This window comes from Amblyraja radiata, chromosome 11 (assembly GCF_010909765.2).
Source record: "Amblyraja radiata isolate CabotCenter1 chromosome 11, sAmbRad1.1.pri, whole genome shotgun sequence".
In the NCBI taxonomy this organism is placed as follows: domain Eukaryota; kingdom Metazoa; phylum Chordata; class Chondrichthyes; order Rajiformes; family Rajidae; genus Amblyraja; species Amblyraja radiata.
This window is the reverse complement of record NC_045966.1, coordinates 63757206-63784967: the sequence shown is the minus strand read 5'-3', so window position 1 is coordinate 63784967 and position 27762 is coordinate 63757206. Positions and strand designations below refer to the sequence as shown.

The 27762-nt window shown below is 53.7% G+C and overlaps 2 protein-coding genes across 6 annotated transcripts in view; one reads left to right on the top strand and one right to left on the bottom strand.

The window, feature by feature from the left end:
• The window catches only part of gria1 (glutamate ionotropic receptor AMPA type subunit 1), a 70849-nt gene extending 64841 nt beyond the window's left edge, over positions 1 to 6008 (top strand). The window contains exons 14-17 of one of the 5 annotated variants that reach the window (XM_033030036.1): positions 1165 to 1289; positions 2714 to 2820; positions 4350 to 4484; positions 5176 to 6008. In XM_033030036.1, the coding sequence (XP_032885927.1) occupies positions 1165 to 1289; positions 2714 to 2820; positions 4350 to 4484; positions 5176 to 5337 (529 nt within the window). In that variant the 3' untranslated portion in view covers positions 5338 to 6008. Of the gene's footprint in view, positions 1 to 1164; positions 1290 to 2705; positions 2821 to 4349; positions 4485 to 5175 lie in introns of those variants that run through there. The other 4 variants (XM_033030033.1, XM_033030032.1, XR_004413513.1 and 1 more) reach the window with 4 other exon arrangements.
• Positions 6009 to 9692: 3684 nt separating this feature from the next.
• LOC116978710 (LON peptidase N-terminal domain and RING finger protein 2-like) overlaps positions 9693 to 27762 on the bottom strand; it is a 34701-nt gene continuing 16631 nt past the window's right edge. The window contains exons 4-10 of the mRNA XM_033030029.1: positions 27527 to 27617; positions 27143 to 27257; positions 26752 to 26873; positions 25777 to 25935; positions 24652 to 24814; positions 23927 to 24076; positions 9693 to 10546 (exon numbers count right to left, since the gene is read on the bottom strand). Of these exons, the coding sequence (XP_032885920.1) occupies positions 10388 to 10546; positions 23927 to 24076; positions 24652 to 24814; positions 25777 to 25935; positions 26752 to 26873; positions 27143 to 27257; positions 27527 to 27617 (959 nt within the window). The 3' untranslated portion in view covers positions 9693 to 10387. The remainder of the gene's footprint in view (positions 10547 to 23926; positions 24077 to 24651; positions 24815 to 25776; positions 25936 to 26751; positions 26874 to 27142; positions 27258 to 27526; positions 27618 to 27762) is intronic.

Here is a 27762-nt window from a genome sequence, read left to right as displayed (position 1 = left end):
TCTCCACAGATGCTGCCCGACCTGCTGAGAGTTCCATCCAGTCTTTTGTTTTTATTTCAGATTTGCAACATCTGTCGTTTTTAGAAGTTTTAATTTGGGAACCTGGGTCAGACTATGGAAGGGGTAGGGAGTCACAGATTGTGTGGACCTGATAGAAGTCTATAAAATAATGAGAGGCATAGACAGGGTGAACAGTCAAAGTCTCTGTCCCAGGGCTAGGATTAGGGTTTGTTTCTCATCAACCATTTGAGGGGCTTTGAAGGAGAGGTGTGGAGCACAGGACATGAGCCTGATCTCAGCCTGGAGAACAGCTGGCACTGGTGATGGAGCTGCCGTGAAGATGGTCACCACTGCCGTTCAGAGGGTGTGGAGGGTCATCCTATGGCCCGCACTGACAGGTGCCCCTCCGCTGCCCAACCACCCCACCCTCGATCCCTCCATGGAACAGACACCATGGCCCTGGTGGGGGGGGGGGGCTGTTGGTGCTGCTCCCCACCCCCCCACCCCAGGAAAGTGTGTGCCGGGACGGTGAGAACGGCACACCAGTGTGACACGGCATCGAATCAAGGACCGAACCCACCGGGGAACAGGATCCCAATGCCTGCCAGCCATCGGGGGAGGGGTCTTTGGGTCAGTGACCCCCACAGGGATGGGATGAGGAGGGGTTGGGGTGGAACGGGCAGGGGGCTCTGGGATGGGATGTGTAGGTGTCAGGATGGGAAGAGGTTGGGTTGGGATGGGTCGGGGTGGCATGGATAGGGATTGGGTCAGGGTGGGATGGGTAGGGCTCACTGTGGGTGGGAAGTGTTCGGGGTGGGTAGGGGGTCTGGCATGGTATGGTTTGGGGTCGGATGGGCAGGGGTTGTGGGTGGAATGGAAAGGGTTCGGGATGGGTAGGGGTCAGGGTAGGATGGGAAGTGTTTGGGATGGGTATGGGTCACTGGCATGGGATGTGCAGGGGTCGGGGTGAGACGGGCAGGGGTCGCTGGCCTGGTGCCTCTCTGCCGCCGGGTACCCATGTCAGCCGCGCTCTGACTGCGCCCCCATTAGCCTCACAGTGACCAGGCCATTTTACCCACTTGTAGCTCTTTGCAAATGAATGACTCCGATTCTGACTGACCATTATTCTGCTCACAACTTATGAGTATGTTTTATCTTTGCAAGAAACCCAGTAAACCTGGCAGTTCTTAAACTCAACGAACAGGGGCTGTTGGACAAATTGAAAAACAAATGGTGGTACGACAAGGGAGAGTGTGGCAGTGGAGCCGGTGACTCGAAGGTTAGCTCCAGTGGGTAACTAGTGGGTAAAGACAAACAGAACCGTATAACCAGCGGCAACCAGCACAGCCCGCTCTCCAAGCGAACGGGCCCCGGAGTTTCCTGCATCGTCCCCGGGCTCCCCCTGTCTGTTGCTGGTGGGGGGTTGATAGGCCCAGGTAGCTGCACCCCACTCCTCCCCGCCCCACCCCTCCCCGCTGCTCGGGGGGGGGGGGTCCAGTGGCAGGACAACGGGTCCGTACTCTCTCAGCCAAACGACCCTTCTCCCCCTTCTAGCGGAACAGTCTGGTTCACCAGGATAGCAAAATGGCCTTCCTGGGACTAGTGAAAAATGTGCTGATGGAAGGAGGGGGGGGGGGGGGGGGGAGGGGGGTAGAGGTGGGGGCTGGCAGGGAGGGGCTAATATTTCCTCCATTTACCAGCTGGTTCCCATACTGACCATAGACGACCGGGACTGATGGGAAACTGGCCAGGCCTTGTCCAATACTTTGCCAGAGACCGTCTGGATATTTGCATTGTCATTGTTCTTGTTACTGCCTTGCAGAATGTTGTATGATTTGTGAGTAATTTAGATGTGATGTGATGTGTGTACAACGCGTGTGTCGGTGTATTGGCTGTGTGTCTGTGATGTTGCTGCAAGCAATGCTCTCAATGTGCCTGTACCTCACCCTACCCTACAGTTGACAAGTTGACCTCACCCACCAATGTCTGACTAGAGACTGAGCAGTAACTAGCCAGATACTGACTAATAGCTGACCAGATACTGACAGGTAACTAAGTAGATACTGACTATAACTAACCAGACACTGACTAGTAACTGACCAGATACTGATTGGTAACTGACCAGATATGGACCGGTAACTAATTAGATACTGACCTGTAACTAACCGGACACTGACCAGTAACTAACCGGGCACTGACAGGACATTGGCCAGTAACGGACAGAAGGCCAGGTCCCAGAGCCCAGGCAGTCTAACAATCCAGGCCACAAGCTGACCCCAACCACCGTCTGACTCCAACCACTATCTGAGCCCAGGATAGGCTGCGGTCACAAACTGCTCCACAGCCCCCAACTTCCCTTGGCCGGAGATCCGTCACTCTCTCCGGGCAGAGATGAGATGGTTTGTGATCCTCGCTCCGGGCGGCCAGGGCAGGGTGCTGGGTGTATTTCTCTCAACTGGGCAGGGTGCTGGGTTTATCTGTCTCTCCACTGGACTGGATGCAGGGTGTATCTCTCCGCTGGGCAGGGTGCAGGGTGCTCTGGTTACACGGCGCTGGTTAGGGGCACATGTCGCTGGGAGTGGGAGTCGCCCAGCCAGATGGAGCCCTCTCAATCTCTCACATGGAAATGTCAATCTGAATGTGCTGACTAATGGATAACATAAAATAACATTGATAATGTTATTTATGTTATGTTTCACGAGAAGAAATCGAGTTAACCTTGCAGTATTGAAACTCAGTGAGCAAGGCATCTTAGACAAGCTGAAAAACAAATGGTGGTACGGTAAAGGTGAATGTGGAAGGAAGGACTCCAGCAGCAAGGTTAGTCGCTGCATGCAATGCACGAGATGCACGTTGCCCTGCAGTGAGGTGCCCGGGCTCAGCCTGGCTTGTCCTGGGTTTGGCCCGCAATGAGGCGCCACTTGGCCCAGGCTCGGCCATGCAGTGGGGAGCCGGGGCGGACAGGCCGCAGTAGACCCGCCGGCCCGACACAGTCACGGGCCACTCGGCCCCCTGCTCTGTGCTAGCGTTCCAGCTGTACATCTCTATTCCATCGCCCTCCAACCCTCACCTCAACACTCTCTCCATCTTCATTTCCCTCTCCCCCACCTGCTACCCCCTCTTCCCCCCGTTTTTCTCACCTCCTCCCTCTATTCCTCATCTCCCTGTACCCCTTCTCCCGCTCCCCATCTCCCCCTACCCCCTGCACATATCCTTCAACCTTCTCTCTCATCCCCACCTCCCACTCCCCGCCACCACATCGCCCTTACCTCTCCTCTACACCTCCCCCATCTTCCCTCCACCCCCAACTCCCTCTCCCCATGTCTCTCTCTCTCTCCCCCGGCAGCGAGTTCCTCTCTCTCCCCATCCCAATATTGTCCGCTGACCAATGAGTGTTGGGGTGTGTTTAAACAGTCATCCTGCTGTGGTGAGTGGCCCCGCCTGTTCCCCCACACCTCCTGCAGGGACCGGGTAAGATGCCCCGCCGCTGCCGGCCAGGCGTATCTCACTCCCTGCTGAAGTAAAGAGATACCTGTTACCCTGATACCCCACTCCACCACCCCCTGTCCACCACCACTTCCCCTCCAACCCCCACCCCCCTCAGGCAGCGTGGCCGCGCTCCAGCCCGATTCCCGGGCCGGGCTCCGGCAGTGAGGCGGGGGTGAGCCAGTTCATCGGCACTCGTTCACAAACCCTCGGCCCAAAGAGCGCAAGTCCGGGGGAACAACTCACATGCCTCACCGCTGCCCCCACCCCTCCGGCAGTGCGGGTACATTGGATTTGGAGGAGGTCGCCTGTCTCACTCCCTCCCCGTCGGGCGGGACCCCGGGCGACAGCGACACGCCGTGGGGAAGGGCCCCGCGACCTGTCCCTCCTCTCCGCCCCAGACCCGACCACGGGGAGGGGGGTGCAACCGCACCCAACGGTGACAGTCCCAGCAGAGATCTGTGTCTAACCAATAGAGGTTACCTGACCCCGGGTGGTTGCAGGAGATTCTCCTTCACTCTCCACCCGGGTCAGACGGTCTGTGTGGTCCGGGATGCGGGGTCAGGGGCTGATATGCTCCATCCCCTGGGGGTGAATATGTGGATGAGCGGACCCGCACCTCTGACTGGGTGGTGGAGGGGGGGGGGGGGGGGGGGGGCGATGGAGAGGAGGATGGGCAGGGAAGGATGGAGGGGGGGGGGGGGCGATGGAGAGGAGGATGGGCAGGGAAGGGTGGGGGGGGGGCGGTTGTGGGATTGGGGAGGGGTGAGCCTGTCTCTCCCCGCGGGACGGCGGTATTGTGCGGGCGGGATCGGACCGAGCCTGAACCTTCTGTCTCTCTCTCTCTCTCTCTCCCCCGCCAGGACAAGACAAGCGCACTGAGCCTGAGCAACGTGGCGGGAGTTTTCTACATCCTGATCGGCGGCCTGGGGCTCGCAATGCTCGTGGCGCTGGTCGAGTTCTGCTACAAATCCCGCACCGAGGCGACCAGGATGAAGGTGGCAGTGGGTGGGGGGTGGAGGGGGCGGGTGGGGAGGGTGGGGGAGGGGAGGGGGGGAGAAGGGAGTGGGTGGGGGAGGGGGGTGAAAGAGAGTGGGTGCCGGGGGGGGGGGGTTGGGGAGGTGAAGGGGGGTGGAGGGGGAGGGGGTAGAGTAGAAGGGGGTGAGGGGAAGGGGGTGTGGAGGGGAGGGGGTAGAGGGGAAGGGAAGTGGGTGGAGGGGAGTGACAGGAGGGGGTGGGGGTAGCGGGGACTAGCTGGGTGGAGGAGCGGGTGAGCGAGAGCATGTTGTGACGGTAGGGTGGGGTGGCGACGGCTGTCTCTTCATACCCTGACTCTTGGCGGGTGATGAGCAGCAAGTCCCGCCCGGGTCCTCGGTGCACCCGTGTCCCAACCTCACCTCCTAACCCATCTCGCCTTCTAACCCATCTCCATTCCCCCCCCCCCCCCCCCCCTACTCCTCCCCCTACCCCCTGCACTCCCACTACCCCTCCATCTTTCCTCCCTCCCATTTCAATTATCATTCACCCAGTGCCGGGTTTAGTACCGGGAGGCAGGGAACCGTTTGCCGCCCCGTGTTATCCCGGGCAACACGGAGCAGACCGGGCGGTGGGGAGAGCCGGGGATCGAGCTGCTGGGCCTGGGGGATTCGGGCCATGTACACCCCGCTGACGCGCCCCTTGTGCCCGCAGCTCTCCATCAGCGCGGCGATGAGGGTGCCGGAGCGGGTGCCGGTGCTAGGCGGGCCGGGCGAGAACGGGCGTATCGTGGGCCAGGATTTCAGCAAGTCTGCGCACACGCTGCCCCGCATGAGCCACCCGAGCGGCAGCCTCGGCGCCACCGGCATTTCGTAACGCGGGGCTCAGGAACCGCTCACACGAGTCGCAGGAACCTTTCATCTCTAACGTCGTCCTGGAAACGTCAACTGGTCGCCAAATGTTGTAAAAGCGCAATAAGTGGAGGTGCCGGAGGGAGGGAGGGCGCGGCTCGGCTCGGCGCCACTCGCCTCTCCGCCGCTGTTTAGTATTTCGGACAGGACTCTGCGCCCGTGGGAGCTGCCTGCGCCGCTCGCCAGCGCCCATCCGCCGGGGGAGACGAGGGGTGGCCGGCCGGGCAGCCGCCCGCTGCGGAGGGGAAGCCGAGTGACTCGGGAGCCGGGCTGAGACTCCAATTGCAAACCTCCCGCCAGCACACAGCGTCACGAATCCTGCCTTTGAAATATTAAACACGCTTTCTACCGTCTTTGTTTATTTCCAGTAACTCTGCAGACGAACACTTCCCATCACTTTCACGAGGCAAAACGCATTTGAGTTTTGCCCGGACTCGCCTCATCGGAACCGCTTCGCTCCTCATCCGTGCTCGTCCCGTAGTTGTAGCGCCATCTCATAGTTAACCATTTGTCAGCAGGGATCCGGGCTGGACAACAGGTGTCGCTCAACACTGTTACCCTCAGCTGCACTCAGGAGTGGGTTTAAACAATTTTATATAATTGTTTGTACAAGAACATTAAACTAGATATACATTACTGATGCCTCTTCTCAAATCAATCAGCTCGCGGGCTGCACACAGACCGAGGCCGCGCTGTGGGGGTGGGTGGGGGGTTGTGTGTGTCTGTGCTCACTGCATGTCGCATCTACTCTCCCACCTCTTCACGTTGCTCTTTGTCCAGCTGCCCCGATTCAGAGCGACGTCGGGAACTGCTGGGGCCGGAGACAGGAGCAAAACACAGAGTGCCGGAGGAATTCAGCGGCTCGGGCAGCATGTGTGGAGGGAATGAATAGGCGACGTTTCGGGTCTGGCTCTGGGCCCTTCAGACTGATGGTGATGGAGCAGGGGCGAAAATGCTGGAAAAGAGTGAGATGGGGGGGGGGGGGGGGGGGGGGACAATGCATGGGAGTGATTGGTGGATGCCGATGAGGGGGTGATTGGCAGATGGGTGAGTAGGTCAAGTCAAGTCACATTTATTTATATTGCACATTTAAAAAACAACTCTCGTTGGCCAAAGTGCTTTACATTGGTTATAAGAATAGTATAAACAAACAAACTACATACATATATACATATAGCCCTCGCTCAGTGGACGTCAGGAAAGGCTTGGGAGTATAGATACGTTTTTAGTCTTGACTTAAAGGAGTCGATGGAGGGGGCAGTTCTGATGGGAAGGGGGATGCTGTTCCACAGTCTAGGAGCTGCAACCGCAAAGGCGCGGTCGCCCCTGAGCTTATGCCTAGACCGCGGGATATTCAGCAGCCCCAAGTCGGTCAATCTGAGGGACCTGGGGGTGGAGTAGTGGGAAAGAAGACTTTTAATGTAGGAGGGGGCAAGCCCATTGAGGGCTTTGTAGACATAGAGGAGGGTCTTGAAATGTATACGGAACCGCACAGGGAGTCAATGGAGAGAGGCCAGGATCGGGGTGATGTGGTCCCTTTTTCGGGTGCCCGTCCGGAGTCTCGCTGCGGCGTTTTGGACCAGTTGCAGGCGGGACAGGGAAGATTGGCTGATGCCAGTGTAAAGGGAGTTGCAGTAATCGAGGCTGGAGGAGATAAATGTGTGGATACTCTTTTCGAGGTCATCAAAGTGGAGGATTTGGTTTAGTTTAGCTATCGTCCGAAGCTGAAAGAAGCTAGCTTTTACCACGGCATTGACTTGTTTGTCAAACTTCAATGCTGAGTCAAATATCACGCCAATGTTGTGGGGTAAGGGTAAGGCTTCCAAGGCTGCCTGCTATCGTTTTGACAAGCTATTCATAAGGTCATTTGATAGGAGCAGAATTAGGCTATTCGGCCCATCTTGTTTACTCTGCCATTCAATCATGGACAATCCATCTCTCCCTCTCAACCAGGGGCGGAAATCCCGGGAGGGGGGGGTGGCAGAGGGGACACGTCCTTCCCCCCGGGGGGGGACGATCCTCCCCCCCCCCTCATTTTTTGTAATCAGGATTTTAAAACCCGATGAAATCTCCGCTTTCCGCGAGACAGTGGGGGTGGGACTGCGAGGGCACTGATTGGACGAGAGAGACGTCGGTCAGCAGGCAATGGGGGCGGGACATGATGATTCAGCGCGATCATTGGAGGAGGGAGGTGTCGGTCAGTGGAGGAAGGGGGGCGGGGGGTGGGACTGAGGAGGGAGACGTGCCAAAACACTCACGGCAGCCCTGGACACAGACCTGCGCCTCATCCGCAGCCAGGATCGATCCCGGCTCTCCGGCGCTGCAATCACTGCCGAACCGCCACTTGACCATCCCGTCCTCACCCGAGTGCCCCCCCCCCCCCGTTCCCCACGCCCGGGGGTGGCCAGAGAGGTCGGGAATCAGACGGGAGCTGTGCGCACAGCCAGCGAAGAGAAGCAGCGCTAAACCCAGCTCAACTCTGCCTGTCCCGCCAGGTTAACCTGTTTGGACTTACGGGAAATATGGGCCAGGTTTACAGCCAGAGCGGAGAAGCAGCGCTAGCTCCACGACTCCAGGCTGGTGTCCCGTCAGTCCAGGCAGGGCTGTAGGGTAACCCGGCGAGACCGGCAGAGTTGAGCTGGGTTTACTGGATTGAGCTGTAATTACCATTCACAGGGCCCACGGCTGAAGCCTCCGAAGCCTCGTGTGTGTGTGTGTGTGTGCGCGCGCGCATGCGCGCGGGGCCGCCAAGAAATTGTGTTTCCCCCGTCCCCTCCATATATTGATAGCGATTCCCGTGCCTGCCTCAACCCCATTCTCCTGCCTTCTCCCCATAACCCGACTCCCGTACTAATCAAGAATCCATCTAGTTGGTGAAAAGGAGACAAAATGGTGTCACATAAGGTGAGACGAGGAGGAGTGAAATGTAAAGCCAGAGGGAGAGATTCCATTGAATCCATTGAACAGGCTAATACACTATTCTTCAGTATGGCCTCGGCAACTTGCTGTACAACTGTAACATTACCACTTGTATACTCAATGCCTGACTGGTGAAGGCCAGCATGCCAAGGATTTTCTTCACTACTGGTGACAGCATTGTAAGTGCATTACCTGGAGGTTCTGTTTTCATTTCATATTGCCAGCTTTTATTGATAACAGTACAGATTTAACAAGCAGGAATGTGACGTTACAACTTTTAGGGTTGCTGAATGATTACAAATATGACCATGTGTTTTCTACAGTTTTAATCGCACTGTAACACAGAACATCAATATTATTAAATAGATCATCAGGAACACTTTACTTTAATAGCCTCACCTTATAAGATAAGATTTGTGAATCCCCCCCTCCAATACTGCCCCCCCCTCCCATCAACCCTCACTCCCACCTCCCTGAGGTGAATTGTCTTTAGTTGAGTTTAGTTTGTAGTCACCCGTACTGAGATACAATGAAAAGTTTTTGTTGCGTGCTAACCAGTTGGCGGAAAGACTATTTGTTATTACAATCAAGCCTTCCACAGTGTACAGATACAGGATGGAATAATTTGTTTAGTGCAAGATAAAATCCAGTACAATATGATTACAGATAGTCCAAGGTAGACAAAAATGCTAGAGAAACCCGGCGGGTGAGGCAGCATCTGTGGAGCGAAGGAATAGGTAACATTTCCGGTCGAGACCCTTCTTCAGACTGATGAGGTTGTGGTGAAGGTGGGGGGTGAGAAGACGAAAGGAAGAGGCGGAGAAGGTAGGCAGTGGGAGAGCTGGGAAGGACGGAGAAAGCAAGGACTACCTGAAATTGGAGAAGTCAGTGTTCATACCGCTGGGGTGTAAACTACCCAAGCGAAATATGAGGTGCTCCTCCTCCAATTTGCGGTGGGACTCACTCTGACTCACTGGAGGAGCTTGGCTTGGTGATCGCTTCGCCCAACACCTTTGCTCAGTTCGCATCAACCGACCTGATCTCCCAGTGGCTCAGCACTTCAACTCCCCCTCCAATTCCAAATCCGACCTTTCTGTCCTGGGCCTCCTCCATGGGCAGAGTGAATCCCACCACAAATTGGAGGAGCAGCACCTCATATTTCACTTGGGTAGTTTACACCCCAGCGGTATGAACATTGACTTCTCCAATTTCAGGTAGGCCTTGCTTTCTCCCTCCTGCCCCTCACCTTCCCAGCTCTCCCACAGCCCACTGTCTCCGCCTCTTCCTTCTTCCCACCTCCCCCCCACCCCCTCATCAGTCTGAAGAAGGGTCTCGACTCGAAACGTCACCTATTCCTTCGCTCCAGAGACGCTGCCTCACCCACTGAGTTTCTCAAGCATTTTTGTCTACCTTCGATTTTTCCAGCATGTACAGTTCTTAAAGATAGTCCAAGAGTCTCCAATGAGGTAGATGGTAGGTCAGGCCCACTCTTTAGTTGGTGATAGGACGGTTCTTCCCCGCTTGTCGAGCCCCCATTGGCCAACAACTGCCTGTCATGTCGACAGTTGGCTTAGTTGATAGAAATAAAACATATAAAATGATAATGTCCAGTTGATAATCAGGAAGGAGTTACCTCTGCAGGCAGCAGCAGAGACATTATGAAATACAAATCCCAACACCTGGACTGAGAGAAAGCTCCTTCCACTGCTCCCTCCATTCCCTCCCCCTCACTCTCTCTCCTCCATCATTCTCTCTCTGCGCCCGTCCCTCCCTCCGTTTATTTGTTCAGATGTGGCTGTGGTGCTGTAAGGTGCCTGTGAAGATCTTCCTCTGCTAAAGGCACTAAGTGGATGCTGTTGTTGTTGGTAGAGGCCAGCCATTACTGAGTCAGTCCCTCGGGCAGGCGGGACGAGTCACCCCCAATGCCAGTGCTGCTTCGGGGGGGGGGGGGTCTCAGAACCCTCGTGACCACAGCCCGTTGTGGCAGTCAGCCAGGGTAATGCTGGGGGGGTGAGAAGCAGCACCGCCGGTCTCCTAGGGGAGGGTGCGGCCAGAGGTCCCAGTGTCTGGTCGTGGACAGTGAGCTCCCCCCATGGTCACTGCACCTGGTTCAGCCCCAGGTACTGGAGGATGCGCTGCAAGTAGAGCAGCCGCCTGTGTAGAGAGGTGGTCGACAGCATCATCGTCTGCAGCTCCGGCTGGATCGGCACCACAGCCATAACCCACCAACACCAGTGAGGGCCATCCAACTGGTCCTGCAACAGCAGGCAGGGTCACTAACACTGCTCATTGACACGCTCACTGACACGCTCACTGCCACCACTCACTGACACTGCTCACTGACACGCTCACTGAGACGCTCACTGACACTGCTCACTGACACACTCACTGACACGCTCACTGACACGCTCACTGACACACTGACTGACACACTGACTGACACACTGACTGACACTGCTCACGGACACTGCTCACTGACACCGCTCACTGACACCGCTCACTGACACACTCACTGACACTGCTCACTGACACTTCTCACTGACACACTCACTGACACTGCTCACTGACACACTCACTGACACTGCTCACTGACACGCTCGCTGACACACTCACTGACACTGCTCACTGACACGCTCACTGACACTGCTCACTGACACACTCACTGACACTGCTCACTGACACACTCACTGACACGCTCACTGACACTGCTCACGGACACACTCACTGACACTGCTCACTGACACGCTCGCTGACACACTCACTGACACTGCTCACTGACACGCTCACTGACACTACTCACTGACACACTCACTGACATGCTCACTGACACCGCTCACTGACACGCTCACTGACTACTCACTGGCACGCTCACTGACACACTCACTGACACGCTCACTGACACTGCTCATTGACACGCTCACTGACACTGCTCACTGACACAGCTCACTGACACTGCTCACTGACACTGCTCACTGCTCACTGACACACTCACTGACACCGCTCACTGACACGCTCACTGACACTGCTCACTGACACTGCTCACTGACACACTCACTGACACGCTCACTGACACGCTCACTGACACGCTCACTGACTGCTCGCTGACACGCTCACTGACACTGCTCACTGACACACTCACTGACACGTTCACTGACACGCTCACTGACACTGCTCACTGACACACTCACTGACACACTCACTGACACACTCGCTGACACACTCACTGACACACTCACTGACACGCTCACTGACACTCACTGACACCGCTCACTGACACCGCTCACTGACACTCACTGACACTGCTCACTGACACTGCTCACTGACACACTCACTGACACTGCTCACTGACACTGCTCACTGACACACTCACTGACACTGCTCACTGACACGCTCGCTGACACACTCACTGACACTGCTCACTGACACGCTCACTGACACTGCTCACTGACACACTCACTGACACTGCTCACTGACACGCTCGCTGACACGCTCACTGACGCTCACTGACACTACTCACTGACACACTCACTGACACTGCTCGCTGACACACTCACTGACACTGCTCACTGACACTACTCACTGACAGACTCACTGACATGCTCACTGACACCGCTCACTGACACGCTCACTGACTGCTCACTGGAACGCTCACTGACACACTCACTGACACGCTCACTGACACTGCTCATTGACACGCTCACTGACACTGCTCACTGACACACTCACTGACACTGCTCACTGACACTGCTCACTGACACACTCACTGACACCGCTCACTGACACGCTCACTGACACGCTCACTGACACGCTCACTGACACTGCTCGCTGACACGCTCACTGACACGCTCACTGACACTGCTCACTGACACTGCTCACTGACACTGCTCACTGACACACTCACTGACACGCTCACTGACACACTCACTGACACTGCTCACTGCTCACTGACACACTCACTGACACACTCACTGACACGCTCGCTGACACGCTCGCTGACACTGCTCACTGACACACTCACTGACACTGCTCACTGACACGCTCACTGACACTACTCACTGACACACTCACTGACACTGCTCACTGACACACTCACTGACACGCTCACTGACACTGCTCACTGACACACTCACTGACACACTCACTGACACTGCTCACTGACACTGCTCACTGACACTGCTCACTGACACGCTCACTGACACGCTCACTGACACGCTCACTGACACTGCTCACTGACACAGCTCACTGACACGCTCACTGACACATTCACTGACACTGCACACCCACACTCTCACTGACACTGCTCACTGACACGCTCACTGACACGCTCACTGACACGCTCACTGACACTGCTCACTGACACCGCTCACTGACACAGCTCACTGACACGCTCACTGACACATTCACTGACACTGCACACCCACACTCTCACTGACACTGCAGACCCACACGCTCACTGACACTGCTCACTGACACTGCTCACTGACACTCTCACTGACACAGCTCACTGACACGCTCACTGACACACTCACTGACACGCTCACTGACACTGCACACCCACACTCTCACTGACACTGCACACCCACATGCTCACTGACACTCTCACTGACACTGCTCACTGACACTCACTGACACACTCACTGACACACTCACTGACATTGCACACCCACACTCTCACTGACACTGCACACCCACATGCTCACTGACACTCTCACTGACACTGCTCACTGACACGCTCACTGACACACTCACTGACACTGCACGCTCTCACTGACACTGCTCACTGACACTGCTCACCGACACTGCTCACTGACACACTCACTGACACACTCACTGACACACTCACTGACACACTCGCTGACACTGCACACCCACACTCTCACTGACACTGCACACCCACATGCTCACTGACACTCTCACTGACACTGCTCACTGAAACGCTCACTGACACGCTCACTGACACTGCACACCCACACGCTCACTGACACACTCGCTGACACTGCTCACTGACACACTCACTGATACTGCACACCCACACGCTCACTGACACACTCGCTGACACTGCTCACTGACATGCTCACTGACACTGCTCACTTACACACTCACTGACACACTTGCTGACACTGCTCACTGACACTGCACACCGACATACTAACACGCTCACTGACACACTTACTGACATGCTTACTGACTACATGCCCACATACTCACTCACACACTCACTGACACGCTCATTGACACTGCACACCCACATACTCACTCACAAACTCACTGACATGCTCACTGACACATTTGTTCACTGACACGCCCAGACTCATTCACACGCTCACTGGCACGCTCACCGACACTGCACACCCGCATAATCACTCACACATTCACTGACATACTCACTGACACTGCTCACTCACTGATACACTCACTGACACGCTCACACACACTCATTCACATGCTCACTGACACACTCACTGGCACTCCACCCCCACACTCAATCGCACGCTCACTGACACACTCACTGACACTGCACAACCACATACTCACTGACACTCACTGATACGCTCATTGACATGCTCACACACATTCACTCACACTCATTCACACACTCACTGACACACTCACTGACGTGCTCACTGATACTGCACACCCACATACTCAGACACACTCACTGACACTGCACACCCACATACTCACTGACACACTCACTGACACGCTCACTGACACTCGCTCACACATATACTCACACACGCTCACTGACACTCACTCACTCATATACACACACACACTAATTGACACACTCATTCACACACTCGCTGGCACGCTCACTGGCACTCACTCACATACTCAGTCATACACTCACTGACACACTCATATACTCACTCACACACTCACTGACACAGCTCACTCATTCACACAGCTCCCTCACTCACAGACCCACTCACACACACTCACTGACCCACTAACACACACTCACCGAAGCTGCACACTCGCTCATACACCCACTCACGTGCTCACTGACGGCACACTCACAGACTCACTCATACTTGCACACTCACACTCACTGACATGGCACACTCACTCACACACACACACTCACTGACACGACACATGACACGACACACTCACTGACATGACACACTCACTGACACACTGAAGGAGGGTCTCGACCTGAAACATCACCCATTTCTTTTCTCCATAGATGCTGCCTCACCCGCTGAATTACTCCAGCATTTTGTGTACCCTCACTCACATACTCACTGACACACGCACACTCACTGACATGGCACACTCACTGACACTATCACTCACACACTCACTGACATGGCACACTCACTGACACAATCACTGACACAGCACACTCACACTCACTGATACAATACACTCGCTGACACTCACAGACACCGACACGGCACACTCATAGACACCACACACTGACACATTCACAGACATGGCACACTCAAAGACACACTCACTGACACCGCACACTGACACATACACTGACACACACACTGACACGGCACACTCACTGACACCGCACACTGACACATTCACAGACACGGCACACTCACAGATCTGACACGGCACTCACAGACACACTCACAGACACCACACACTGACACATACACTGACACACACACTGACACGGCACACTCACTGCAACACATACCTTCAAGGTCTGAAGAGGAACGGCAGGTGAAGGAGCGAGTGCGGGGGATTGGCTGAAGAAGTTAAAGCCTTGGTGAGTTTTCAAGAGCGGGTCATTTAAAAACTGGTAACTAAATCTGTAAATTAGCGAATTAGTTATTGGGATTTTTTGTCCATTGATGAAATGGCAGGCAAGTTGGTGCAGTGTGTTTCCTACAGGATGTGGGAAGTCAGGGATACCGCTGGTGCTTCTGGAAACTACACCTGCAGAAATTGTGCCCAGGTGCAGCTCCTGAATGAACTTGTTGGGGAACTGGAGAAGTAGCTGGATGACCTCGGGGCCATCTGAGAAAACAAGTTTCCTGGACAAGACCTTCAGTGAAGGTTGACACACCAAGGATACAGGTGGAGCGAAGGATACAGTCCCCAGTGGCTGTACCTAATGAAAACGGGTACACCCTCTTGGGAGCTGACGGGGCAGACAATGCTTCCAGTCCGAGCGGCGGACAGGTCGGTGGCTTCAATCCTAGCGATGAGACTCGTCCGGTGAGACCGACGTCGGGCAGAGCTATAGTGGTGGGTGACTCCATTGTCCGAGGTGCGGACAGGAGAGTCTGTGGCGGCAGGCGAGATGCGAGGATGGTCCGTTGCCTCCCTGGTGCCAGGGTTCAAGATGCTTCGGACCGATTTCAGAACATCCTCGAGAGGGAAGGTGAGCGCCGGAAGTAGTTGTGCATGTGGGCACAAACGACGTCGGAAAAAAAGGGAAGAAGGTTCTGCAACACGAGTTTAGTGAGTTAGGAAGAAGTCTGAAAAGCAGGACTTCTAGGGTGGTTATCTTTGGATTGCTTCCAGTGCCTCATGCTGATGAGGGCTGGAACAGGAAGATAGGGGATCTGAATGTGTGGCTGAGGGGCTGGTGCAGAGAGCAGGGATTTAGATTTACTGCATAGACCAATGGGTTCTCTTCTGGGGTAGGGGTGACCTGTACAAAAAGGACGGGTTACACCTTATCTGGAGGGGGACTGACATTCTGGCATGCAGGTTTGCTAGTGCTACACAGGTGGGGTTAAACTAAATAGCGCAGGGGAGGCGTGGACAAATGGGGAGTATAAAGATGGAGTTAAAGGGGAAGTGAGTGCAGGAAAAGTTACAAAAGGCACCCAAATTAATGGGACAGAAAGGTCAAGAAGGGATAAGAGAGTAAAGTCAGGTGAAAGAGGAACCAGTGTGAGAGGGGAGGTGAATACCGAATTAAAAGTGTTATATATGAATGCGCGAAGTATAAGAATTAAAGTGGATGAGCTTGAGGCTCAGTTAGAAATTGGCAAGTATGATGTTGTGGGAATTACACAGACATGGCTGCAAGAGGATCAGAGCTGGGAACTGAATATTCAGGGGTATACGTCCTATCGAAAAGACAGACAGGTGGGCAGAGGGGGTGGGGTAGCTCTTTTGGTGAGGAATGAAATTTAGTCCCTTGCGAGGGGTGACATAGAGTCAGAAGATGCAGAGTCATTGCGGATAGAACTGAAAGATTGTAAGGGTAAAAAGATCCTAATGGGAGTTATCTACAGGCCCCCAAACAGTAGCCTGGAGATAGGATGCAAGTTGAATCAGGAGTTAAATTAGCATGTAACAAAGGTAATGCTATGGTTGTTATGGGAGATTTCAACATGCAGGTAGACTGGGAAAATCAGGTTGGTTCTGGACCCCAAGAAAGGGAGTTTGTAGAGTGGGAGGCATTCCCATTCTGTGGATTCTTAGAGCAGTTTGTACTGGAGCCTACCAGGGAGCAGGCAATTCTGGATTTAATGTTGTGTAATGAATTTGATTTGATAAAGGAACTCAAGGGAAAGGAACCATTAGGAGGCAGTGACCATAATATGATGTTTAAATCTGCAATTTGAGAGGGAGAAGGTAAAATCGGAAGTGTCAGTATTGTAGTTGAACAAAGGGGACTCTGGAGGCATGAGGGAGGAGCTGGCCAACGTTGACTGGAAAGATGCCTTAGCAGGGATGACGGTGGAACAGCAATGGCAGGTATTTCTGGAATATGTATCTTTTGGAAATAAATAATTCCAGAAGATGCAGGATCATTTCATTCCAAAGAGGAAGAAAGATTCTAAGGGGTGTAAGGGGCGACCGTGGCTGACAAGGGAAGTCAAGGACAGTATTAAATTAAAGAGAGGACGTATAATATCGCAAAGGTGAGCAGGATGCCAGAAGATTGGGGAACTTTTAAAGAGCAACAGAAGGTAACTAAAAAGGCAATACAGAGGGAAAAGATGAGGTACGAAGGTAAGCTAACCAAGAATATAAAGGAGGATAGTAAAAGCTTCTTTAGGTATGTGAAGAGGGCAAAATTAGTTAAGACAAATGTGGGTCCATTGAAGACAGAAACAGGTGAATTTATTATGGGGAACAAGGAAATGGCAAACAAGTTGAACAGGTACTTTGGTTCTATCTTCACTAATGAAGACACCAATAATCTCCCAGATGTACTAGGGGTCAGAGGACCTAGAGCGATAGAGGAACTGAAGGAAATCCACATTAGTCAGGCAATGGTGTGGTAGACTGATGGGACTGAAAGCTGATAAATCCCCAGGGCCTGATGGTCAACGTGGATGTGTCTAGAAATCGTGGACGCATTGGTGATCATTTTCCAATGTTCTATAGATTCTGGATCAGTTCAAGTGTACTGGAGGGTAGCTAATGTTATCCCACTTTTCAAGAAAGGAGAGAGAGAGAAAGCAGGGATTTATAGACCAGTTGGCAGACAGGGAACAAAGAGTAGGGATTAACCGGTCCCGTTCAGAATGGCAGGCAGTGTCTAGTGGGCTGCCGCAAGTCTCGATGCTGGGACCACAGCTATTTACACTATATATTAATGATTTAAATGAAGGAATTAAAAGTAACATTAGCAATTTTACAGATGCACAAAGCTGGGTGGCAGTGTGAACTGTGAAGAGGATGCTATGAGGATGCAGAGTGATTTGGACAGGTTGGGTGAGTGGGCTGATGCATGGCAGATGCAGTATAATGTGGATAAAAGTGAGGTTATCCACTTTAGTGGAAAGAATGGGAAGGTAAATTAATATCTGAATGGTGTCAGGTTAGGAGAAGGGGAGGTGCAACGAGACCTGAGTGTGCTTGTACATCAGTGACTGAAAGTAAGCATGCAGGTACAGCAGGCAGTGAAGAAAGCTAATGGCATGTTGGCCTTCATAACGAGAGGAGTTGAGTTTTGGAGAAAATTGGTACTTCTGCAGTTGTGTGCAGTTTTGGTCTCCTAATTTGAGGAAAGACATTCTTGCTATAGAGGGAGTTCACCGGATTAATTCCAGGATGGCGGGACTGCCATATGATGAAAGAATGGAGAGACTGGGTTTGTATTCACTGGAATTTAGAAGGATGAGGGGATCTTTTAGAAACATATAAAATTATTAAGGGATTGGACAGGGTAGATGCAGGAAACATGTTCCTGTGTTGGGGGACTCCAGAACCAGGGGCCACTGTTTCAGAACAAGAGGTAGGCCATTTAGAACTGAGATGAGGAAAAACTTTTTCACACACAGAGTTGTGAATTTGTGCAATTCTCTGCCTCGGAAGGCAGTGGAGGCCGATTCACTGGATGCTTTCAAAAGAGAATTATATTAGTGAAATCAAAGGGTATGGGGAGAAGGCAGGAACGGGGTAATAATTGTGGATGATCAGCCATGATTGCATTGAATGGCGGTGCTGGCTCAAAAGGCCGAATGGCCTACTCCTGCACCTATTGTCTATATCTATGTATCTAAGACACACTCTGACACATTCGCTGACACAACACACTCACTGACACACCCACGCACATGCTCATAATACTGGCACACTCACCAACACACTCATTGACACAGCACACTCACAGACACACACACTGACACACCAATGGACACACTTGCTGACACACTCACAGGCACACTCTCAGGCACAACACACTCACTGACACATTCACTGACACAACACTTTGACACACTCTCTAACACTGACACACTCACTGACCCACTCTCTGACACACTCGCTAATGCACTCACGGCACATATACTGACAGCCACAGGCACACAAACTCACTGACACTCACATACTCACTGAAAAAGACACACTCACTGTAGGTATGTTACAAAACTTACCTTCAGATTCAGATTCAGATTCAGATTCAACTTTAATTGTCATTGTCAGTGTAATAATAATAATAATAATAACTTTATTTATAGAGCACTTTAAAAACAACCACTGTTGCAACAAAGTGCTGTACATGACTAATCATGAACAAAAAATTTATTACAAGACAATAAAAACATTAAAAGAGAGAGTAAAAACAATAAAAAATATTAAAAACACTAAAACAGGAGCAAAGTCTCATGCAGGGTCAAAAGCCAAGGAATATAAATGTGTTTTAATACTGGTTTTGAAGATGGACAGTGAGGGGGCCTGTCTGATGTGCAACGGCAGAGTGTTCCATAATGTCGGAGCAGCAACAGAGAAGGCTCTATCCCCTCTGAGCTTCCGCTTAGACCTCGGTACCTCCAGGAGCAGCTGATCAGCTGACCTGAGGCACCGGGCAGGAGCGTATGGATGAAGCAGCTCAGAGAGGTAAGGCAGGGCGAGCCCATTTAAAGATTTAAAAATGAATAAAAGAATCTTAAAATGAACTCGAAAGTACACCGGCAGCCAGTGGAGGGAGGCCAGAATTGGTGTTATGTGCTCCCTCTTTCGAGTTCCAGTTAAAAGGCGAGCAGCAGCATTCTGAACCAACTGGAGACGGGCCAGGGAAGATCGAGTAACTCCAAAATAGAGTGCGTTACAGTAATCCAGCCTAGATGTAATAAAGGCATGGATTACTGTTTCAAAATGCTGCCGCTCAAGAATGGGCTTCACCTTTGCCAGCTGCCTTAAATGAAAGAAGCTGGACTTAACTACCGCGCCTATTTGATGATGTACAGTACAGAGACAACGAAATGCAGTTAGCATCTCCCTGGAAGAGCGACATAGAATATGATTTCAATAAATAAATCTATTTACATGCATACAGTCATAGTGTTTTTCCTGTGGGAGGAGTGTCCGGGGGGGAGGGGGGGGGGGGGTGATTGGCAGTCACCGAGGTACATTGTTGAGTAGTGTGACAGCCGCAGGGAAGAAGCTGTTCCTGGACCTGCTGGTCCGGCAACGGAGAGACCTGTAGCGCCTCCCGGATGGTAGGAGGGTAAACAGTCCATGGTTGGGATGAGAGCAGTCCTTGGTGATGCTGAGCGCCCTTCGCAGACAACGCTTGCTTTGGACAGACTCAATGGAGGGGAGCGAGGAACTGGTGATGCGTTGGGCAATTTTCACCACCCTCTGCAGTGCCTTCCGGTCGGAGACAGAGCAGTTGCCATACCATACTGTGATACAGTTGGTAACGATGCTCTCGATGGTGCAGCGGTAGAAGTTCACCAGAATCTGAGGAGACAGATGGACCTTCTTTAGTCTCCTCAGGAAGAAGAGACGCTGGTGAGCCTTCTTGACCAGAGTTGAGGTATTGTGGGTCCAAGAGAGGTCATCGGAATGTTGACCCCCAGGAACCTGAAGCTGGAAACACGTTCCACCTCCGTCCCGTTGATGTGGATGGGGGTGTGCGTGCCGCCCCTAGACTTCCTGAAGTCTACAATGAGCTCCTTCGTCTTCTTGGAGTTAAGGGCCAGGTTGTTGTCAGCGCACCATGCTGCTAGGAGCTGGACCTCCTCCCTATAGGCCGACTCATCGTTGTTGCTGATGAGGCTAATCACCGTTGTATCATCTGCATACTTGATGATGGTGTTAGTACCATGTACAGGTGTGCAGTCGTAGGTGAAGAGGGAGTAGAGGAGGGGGCTCAGCACACAGCCCTGTGGAACGCCGGTGTTCAGGGTGAGGGTTGAAGAGGTGTGCTTGTCTAACCTAACAGACTGGGGTCTGTTGGTTAGAAAGTCCAGTATCCAGTTGCAGAGGGAGGGGTCGATGCCCCGGTTACCGAGTTTGGTGATCAGTTTAGAGGGTATAATGGTGTTGAATGCTGAGCTGTAATCGATGAACAGCATTCTTACGTAAGTGTCTCTGTTGTCGAGGTGGGAGAGGGCGGAGTGAAGTGCCGTTGAGATGGCATCCTCCGTACTCCTGTTCTTGCGGTAGGCAAACTGATAGGGATCCAATGTGGGGGGTAGGCAGCCTTTGAGGTGTGCCAGGACCAGCCTCTCGAAGCACTTGGTGATGATGGGAGTAAGTGTAACTGGGCGGAAGTCGTTGAGGCTTGCCGCAGTGGAGTGTTTTGGCACCGGCACGATGGAAGTGGTTTTAAGGCACGTGGGGACAACTGCTTGGGCAAGTGACAGGTTGAAGATGTCAGTCCAGACGTCTGTCAGCTGCGCAGCACAGGCCCTGAGGATGCGTGCGGGGATGCCGTCAGGGCCAGTAGCCTTACGTGCATTAGTCCTACCCAGTGCCACGTACACGTTCAAGTTCAAGTGAGTTTATTGTCATGTGTCCCTGTATAGGACAATTAAATTCTTGCTTTGTTTAAGCACACAGAAAATAGTAGGCATTTACTACAAAACAGATAAATGTGTCCATATACCATGATATAAATATATACACACATGAATAAATAAACTGATAAAGTGCAAATAACAGAAAGTGGTTATTAATAATCAGAGTTTTGTCCGAACAAGGTTTAATAGCCTGATGGCTGTGGGGAAGTAGCTATTCCTGAACCTGGTTGTTGCAGTCTTCAGGCTCCTGTACCTTCTACCTGAAGGTAGCAGGGAGATGAGTGTGTGGCCAGGATGGTGTGGGTCTTTCATGATACTGCCAGCCTTTTTGAGGCAGCGACTGCGATAAATCCCCTCGATGGAAGGAAGGTCAGAGCCGATGATGGACTGGGCAGTGTTTACTACTTTTTGTAGTCTTTTCCTCTCCAGGGCGCTCAAATTGCCAAACCAAGCCACGATGCATGCTCTCTACTGTGCACCTGTAGAAGTTAGAGAGAGTCTTACTTGACAAACCGACTCTCCGTAATCTTCTCAGGAAGTAGAGGCGCTGATGAGCTTTTTTGATAATTGCGTTAGTGTTCTCGGACCAGGAAAGATCTGGTCTGCTGCAGATCTGGAAAGACCTACACGTCATAGGGGGTGAGTGTGAGGGGCTGTTGATCAGCAGGGAGCACAGCCTTGATGGCCATCTCTAGATTGTCCCTGTCAAAGCGGCCATAAAAGTGGTTAAGCTACTCAAGGAAGGAGGCGTTGCTGGATGTGGGGGTGGTGTTGGTGGGTCTATAGTCCGTGATGGCCTGGATGCCTTGCCACATGCACCGGGGGTTGGAGTTGTTGTTGAAGTGCTCCTCAATCCTGAGCTTATGGCAGCGCTTGGCCTTCTTGATGCCCCACTTCAGGTTAGCCCTGGATGAACTGTAGGCTCGAGCATCGCCTGACCTGAAAGCGGCGCTGCAGTTCTGTCGCTGCCCGTGTGCGCGACTTTGGCGCCTTTGAGAGGGGGGCTGGGTTAAAATGCGATTTTTCTGCAGCCTATTCAAATCGATCTCTGTCAGGCTGTTTAGTTGCTAAAGAAAAATCACTTTGACTGCCGTTTTATTAAGTTTATTAAAATTAGCGCTGGATCATTTAATTGTTGGAGTAAAATTAAAATCATCTTCAAATGCCGTCAACGCCGACAACGGGACGGATCTCACGTAGGGGACAAGGCAAGGTATGGCGTTTATCTTTTCATATAAACTTGCTTCTTAGGATGCCTTTAATCAAAATTTCAAGTTGTGAAAATGTGATTATGTAAATATATGAACCGGCAGTATTTTTCATGCCAATATGGGGTTTAAATTCACCGCAACCGCAACGTTCCAAACCAGCGCGTTCCACAAAATCCCACTCGCAAGATAATTTAAATGTCCATTAATTTACAGGAATTAAACACTAAATTCCTTCCATTTGGCCTATAAATTCATGACAATGAGATTTTAAAATCATGTTATATTGTGAATTCTTGTGTGAATGTTATTTGGACACTTAGGCTTTTAAAAAATGTTAACCTTTTCTTAAGAAATGGATAGATGTTTAGATCTAGTAATTGAATTTTGTAATTAGCTACAATTGGGTAACTAACTAATTATATGCTTTAATTTTAGGTCATCCAAGTAAGATTGTTTCATATTTGTTTCAGAATGCTTCAATCTATAATAACTTCATTCAGTTCTCTTATTTTTTAAGAAAGTTATGGGCTTTTGATAGTCCTTGATCACAGCTTTTGTGTTAAGTCAATGGACAAGCAATAGGGAACAAGATGCTAATTTCCAAGTATGAAAATGGCCATGACTTTTTTAATACTGAAGATATGAAAGTGAATTAGGTGTCAAATTAAACTTATTTTTATGCTTTATCTAATGGGATAAATTGCAGACTTGATTTTTAAAATCTGAAAATTTTGTAACATTGCTACTCACTGTCACTGACACATTCACTGACATACACACTGACCCTGACACACAAACTGGAAAGCTCAGTGGCACACCCACCGACACACTATGGCATGGACACACTCACTGACACTGACCCACTCACTAGCACGCTCGCTGGCATGGGCACAATCACTGGCACACTCACTATAGCACACTCGCTGGCATGGACACAATCACTGGCACACTCACGGACACACTCGCTGGCAATCACATACCCGTTGACCCACTCGTTGGCACACACATTTGCTGACACGCTTACTAGCACACTCACCACCATGGACACACTCATTGACAAGCTCACTGACACACTCACTGGCATTCACTCACTGGCATTGACACACTCACTGGCACATTCATGAACACTCTTGCACATTTCCACACAGACAAACACACACAGATACACACACTCCTTGACATACTCCCCTCTACCCCACACTGATACATCCCCAATCTGCCCCACCCCCACTGCCGTGCTTACCTGCAGGCTGTGGTCAGGGCCAGGGATGGCTCCGTGCTGGGAGTGTAGGTATTGCTGATAGGACTGGGGCAGGTGCCGGAACCAGCTCAGGGCCATCTGGTAGACCTGGTCGTGGAACACTTGCAGAATGCTCAGGTCCTCAGTAGCGATCTGTACGGAGAGATGGGTGTGAGGGTGCATGGCATTCCTCCCCCCTTCCCCACCTTAACCCAAACCCCAGCCCCTCCCTCATCCAACCTCCCACAACCCAACTCCTCCATTCAGCACCCCTTCTCAGCCAAAGCCCCCTCACAGCTCCACAGCTGAGTCTCCATCCAGGTATGGAGGGCAGTGGGAGGGACAAATGATGTGTTTACTTGCTACACTGACACCCACCACAGTCTGGGATTCCCCCAATATCAGGGAACACTTAGTGACCCAGCATCACTCCCACTGCTCGTCTCTGTCTGCTCCGATCACATATGAACTGGGAGGGGGCTGATCAGAAGGGGGAGAGGTCCAGGTCTGACATACACGCAGGCACGTTGGTTTGGTTTCTTTGGGAGAGAAGCTGCACTTGAACATTTCGCAGTTGGAGTAAAGGTCTCGGGAGGTTCAGTCTGTGTGGTCCTGTACCTGTGGTCTCTGCAACTCCCCAGCCCATCCGCCCTCAACCCAACATCCCCCTCCCCCCCCTAGGCCAGCCCAACCTGCAGATTGACTGATGGTGGGTTGCAGACATGTACCTGCTGGTCCTGCAAGTACTCGATGTCGGCCGTGTTGTAGCCGTCTCTCTGACAGCGTCGCAGCACCTTAAAGCGGCGGCCACCCACGGCGTCGATCAGAGACCGTCCATCCGGCAGGTCTTCACTCCCACGGATGGTCAACATGCAGCCATAGTCCGAAAACCTGCAACACCCACACATACACAATGGCCAGTGTATATATACTGTGACAACACTGGGCCAGTGCACACAGTGACAGCACTGGGCCAGTGCACACAGCGACAGCACTGGGCCAGTGTATACTGTGACAGCACTGGGCCAGTGTATACTGTGACAGCACTGGGCCAGTGTATACTGTGACAGCACTGGGCCAGTGCACACAGCGACAGCACTGCGCCAGTGCACACAGCGACAGCACTGGGCCAGTGTATACTGTTACAGCACTGGGCCAGTGTATTTGAGACAGCACTGAGCCAATGTACACAGTGGCAACACTGGGCCAGTGTATACAGTGACTCATCGGCACCCAGCACACTGAATTGTCACCAGTGAGGAGCAACAGAGGATGGGATCAAACAGAGGTGGTAGAGGTGGGGAGAATGTGTTCAGGGAACAGAGGGAGAGTGGAGAGAGCGAGGGGGGGGGGGGGGGAACGTGGGGGAGGAGAGATTGGATGGAGAGGTGACATTGAAGGGAGGAGAATGTAGTGAAGTGATGGGCAGGAGAGGCAGAGGTGGTGTTGAGAGGAGGACCTGCTCTTACCCTCTCCCGCCCCCCTGACCCCCCTTCCATTAGGCATGCCCATCCTCCCCCCCCCCACACCAGACACTACCCCCTCCCCCCCCCCCACACCAGACACTACCCCCTCCCCCCCACACCAGACACTACCCCCTCCCCCCACACCCCCCCCCCCCCCACCACCAGACACTACCCCCTCCCCCCACCCCCCACCCCACACCACGACACTACCCCCTCCCCCCCCCACACCAGACACTACCCCCTCCCCCCACCCCCCCCCCACCCCCCCACACCAGACCCTCCCCCCTCCCCCCCCCCCCCCCACACCAACCCTACCCCCCCTCCCCCCCACCACACCCCCCCCCCCCACACCAGACACTACCCCCTCCCCCCCGACCATGTCCCTACCCGGTGTCGGCCTGCACCTGGCACATCCCGAAGGAGCGGGTGCCGGTCTGCTGACAGCGGCGCATCATGAGTCTGTAGTGCGGCTCGAAGACATGCAGCGGACACGCGATCCCCGGGAAGGCCAACGTGCACACGAAGATGGGGACACTGGTGGTCAGGCTGGCGACGGGACAGGGGGAGGTGTCAGCGGGGAATACGCTCCCTCCCCCACGATACACCCCTCCCCCACTGTACTCCCCTCCCCCACTGTACTGCCCCTCCCCCACTGTACTGCCCATCCCAGCGTACCCCACCCCCCTCCCCAGTACTCCCCTCCCCCACGGTACCCCCCCCCCCCACATGTACACCCCCTCCCCCACGTACCCCCTCCCCCTAGTACACCCCCTCCCCCCTGTACCCTCCCCTCCCAACCGTACACCCCCCTCCCCCCCCTCCCCCACCCCCCTTCCCCCGCCACTACACCCCTCCCCCTCTAACCCCCCACCCCGCTACTACACCCTCCCCCCCTGTACTCCCACACCCCACTGTACCCCCCCCCCCCCCACTCTACCCCCCCTCCCCCACGATACACCCCTCCCCGCTGTACTCCCCCTCCCCCACTCTACCCCCCCTCCCCCACGATACACCCCCCACCCCCCTCCCCCACCTACCCCCCTCCCCCACGATACACCCCTTCCCGCTGTACTCCCCCTCTCCCATTGTACTGCCCCTCCCCGCTGTATACCCCCTCCGCCACGCTACCCCCCCCTCCCCCACGCTACCCCCCTTCCCCCGCGATACACCCCTCCCCGCTCTACCCCCCTCCCCGCTGTACGCCCCCTTCCCCGCGCTACCCCCCTCCCCACTGTACACCCCCTCCCCCACGCTACACCCCTACCCCCGCGATACACCCCTCCCCCGCTGTACTCCCCCTCCCCCGGGTATTCCCCGCCCCTCTCCGTGGTACCATCGGTTCCCCCCCTGCCCCAACCTTACCCGGAGAGTTCGCTCATTTCTAGCAGGTTGAGACGGCGCCGGGCCGCGGACTCGATGGAGAAGGAGGCGGCGATGATGGATTGCAGGAGGTGGGTGACATGGAACGGCCGCTGCTCCAGGAACTGCGGGGAAACCGAGACAACTGAGCAACCGCAGCCGCTACCCCCGGGAGAGGAGCCCAGTCTACCCGGGGTAGTGTCCCAATCTACCCGGGAGAGGAGCCCAGTCTACCCGGGAGAGGAGCCCAGAAGCTGACCGTACCCAGGACATTGCACCGAAAGTTCCTGGATCCCGCCAGCGCGGCACCGCTGTGGTCTCAGTCCCCGACACCCCCCCCCCCCACCCCCCCACACCCACACACATCCAATACCCCCGGGCCCCGCGAACTTGCCTCCCGCAGGTCCTGCTTGCAGAGTGGGCAGCTGGGCCGGTAGTCCAGGCAGCGCTCCATGCACTGGCGGCAGAAGCTGTGTCCACACGGGGTGGTGATCGGCTCAAACAGCAGCCTGCACCGAGGAGACACTCCGTCAGGCCATGACACCCACCCCACCCCGCCAGACCCTCCCCACACCTACACCCCGCCCTCCCGACTGACCCTCCCCACACCCACACACCCAACTCCGCCAGTCAGGCAAGAAAACTCAGCACACACCACCGGACTCTCGCCACATGATCCATCTCCCACCCCCACACCCCCACCTCACCAGCAGCTCTCTCCCCACCCTGCACTCAACCCCTACATCGGACCCCTGCCCCTCTGGACCCCCGCCCTCACCGGAAACACAGTGAACAGTCGAAGTCGGTGGCGCTGAGTTGCGGCGGCGCAGGGTCGGGGGTGAAAGACTCCGGGCCGGCCCCGTCTTCACCTGCGGACGGGAGAAACCCAATGGTGGAGACGGACAGAGAGATACAGCACCGAAATAAACCCTTCGGCCCATCCAGTTCGTGCCGGTCGCCGATCACCCATTCACACTTTCTCATTCACTCCCTACAGACTAGGGACAATTTTAT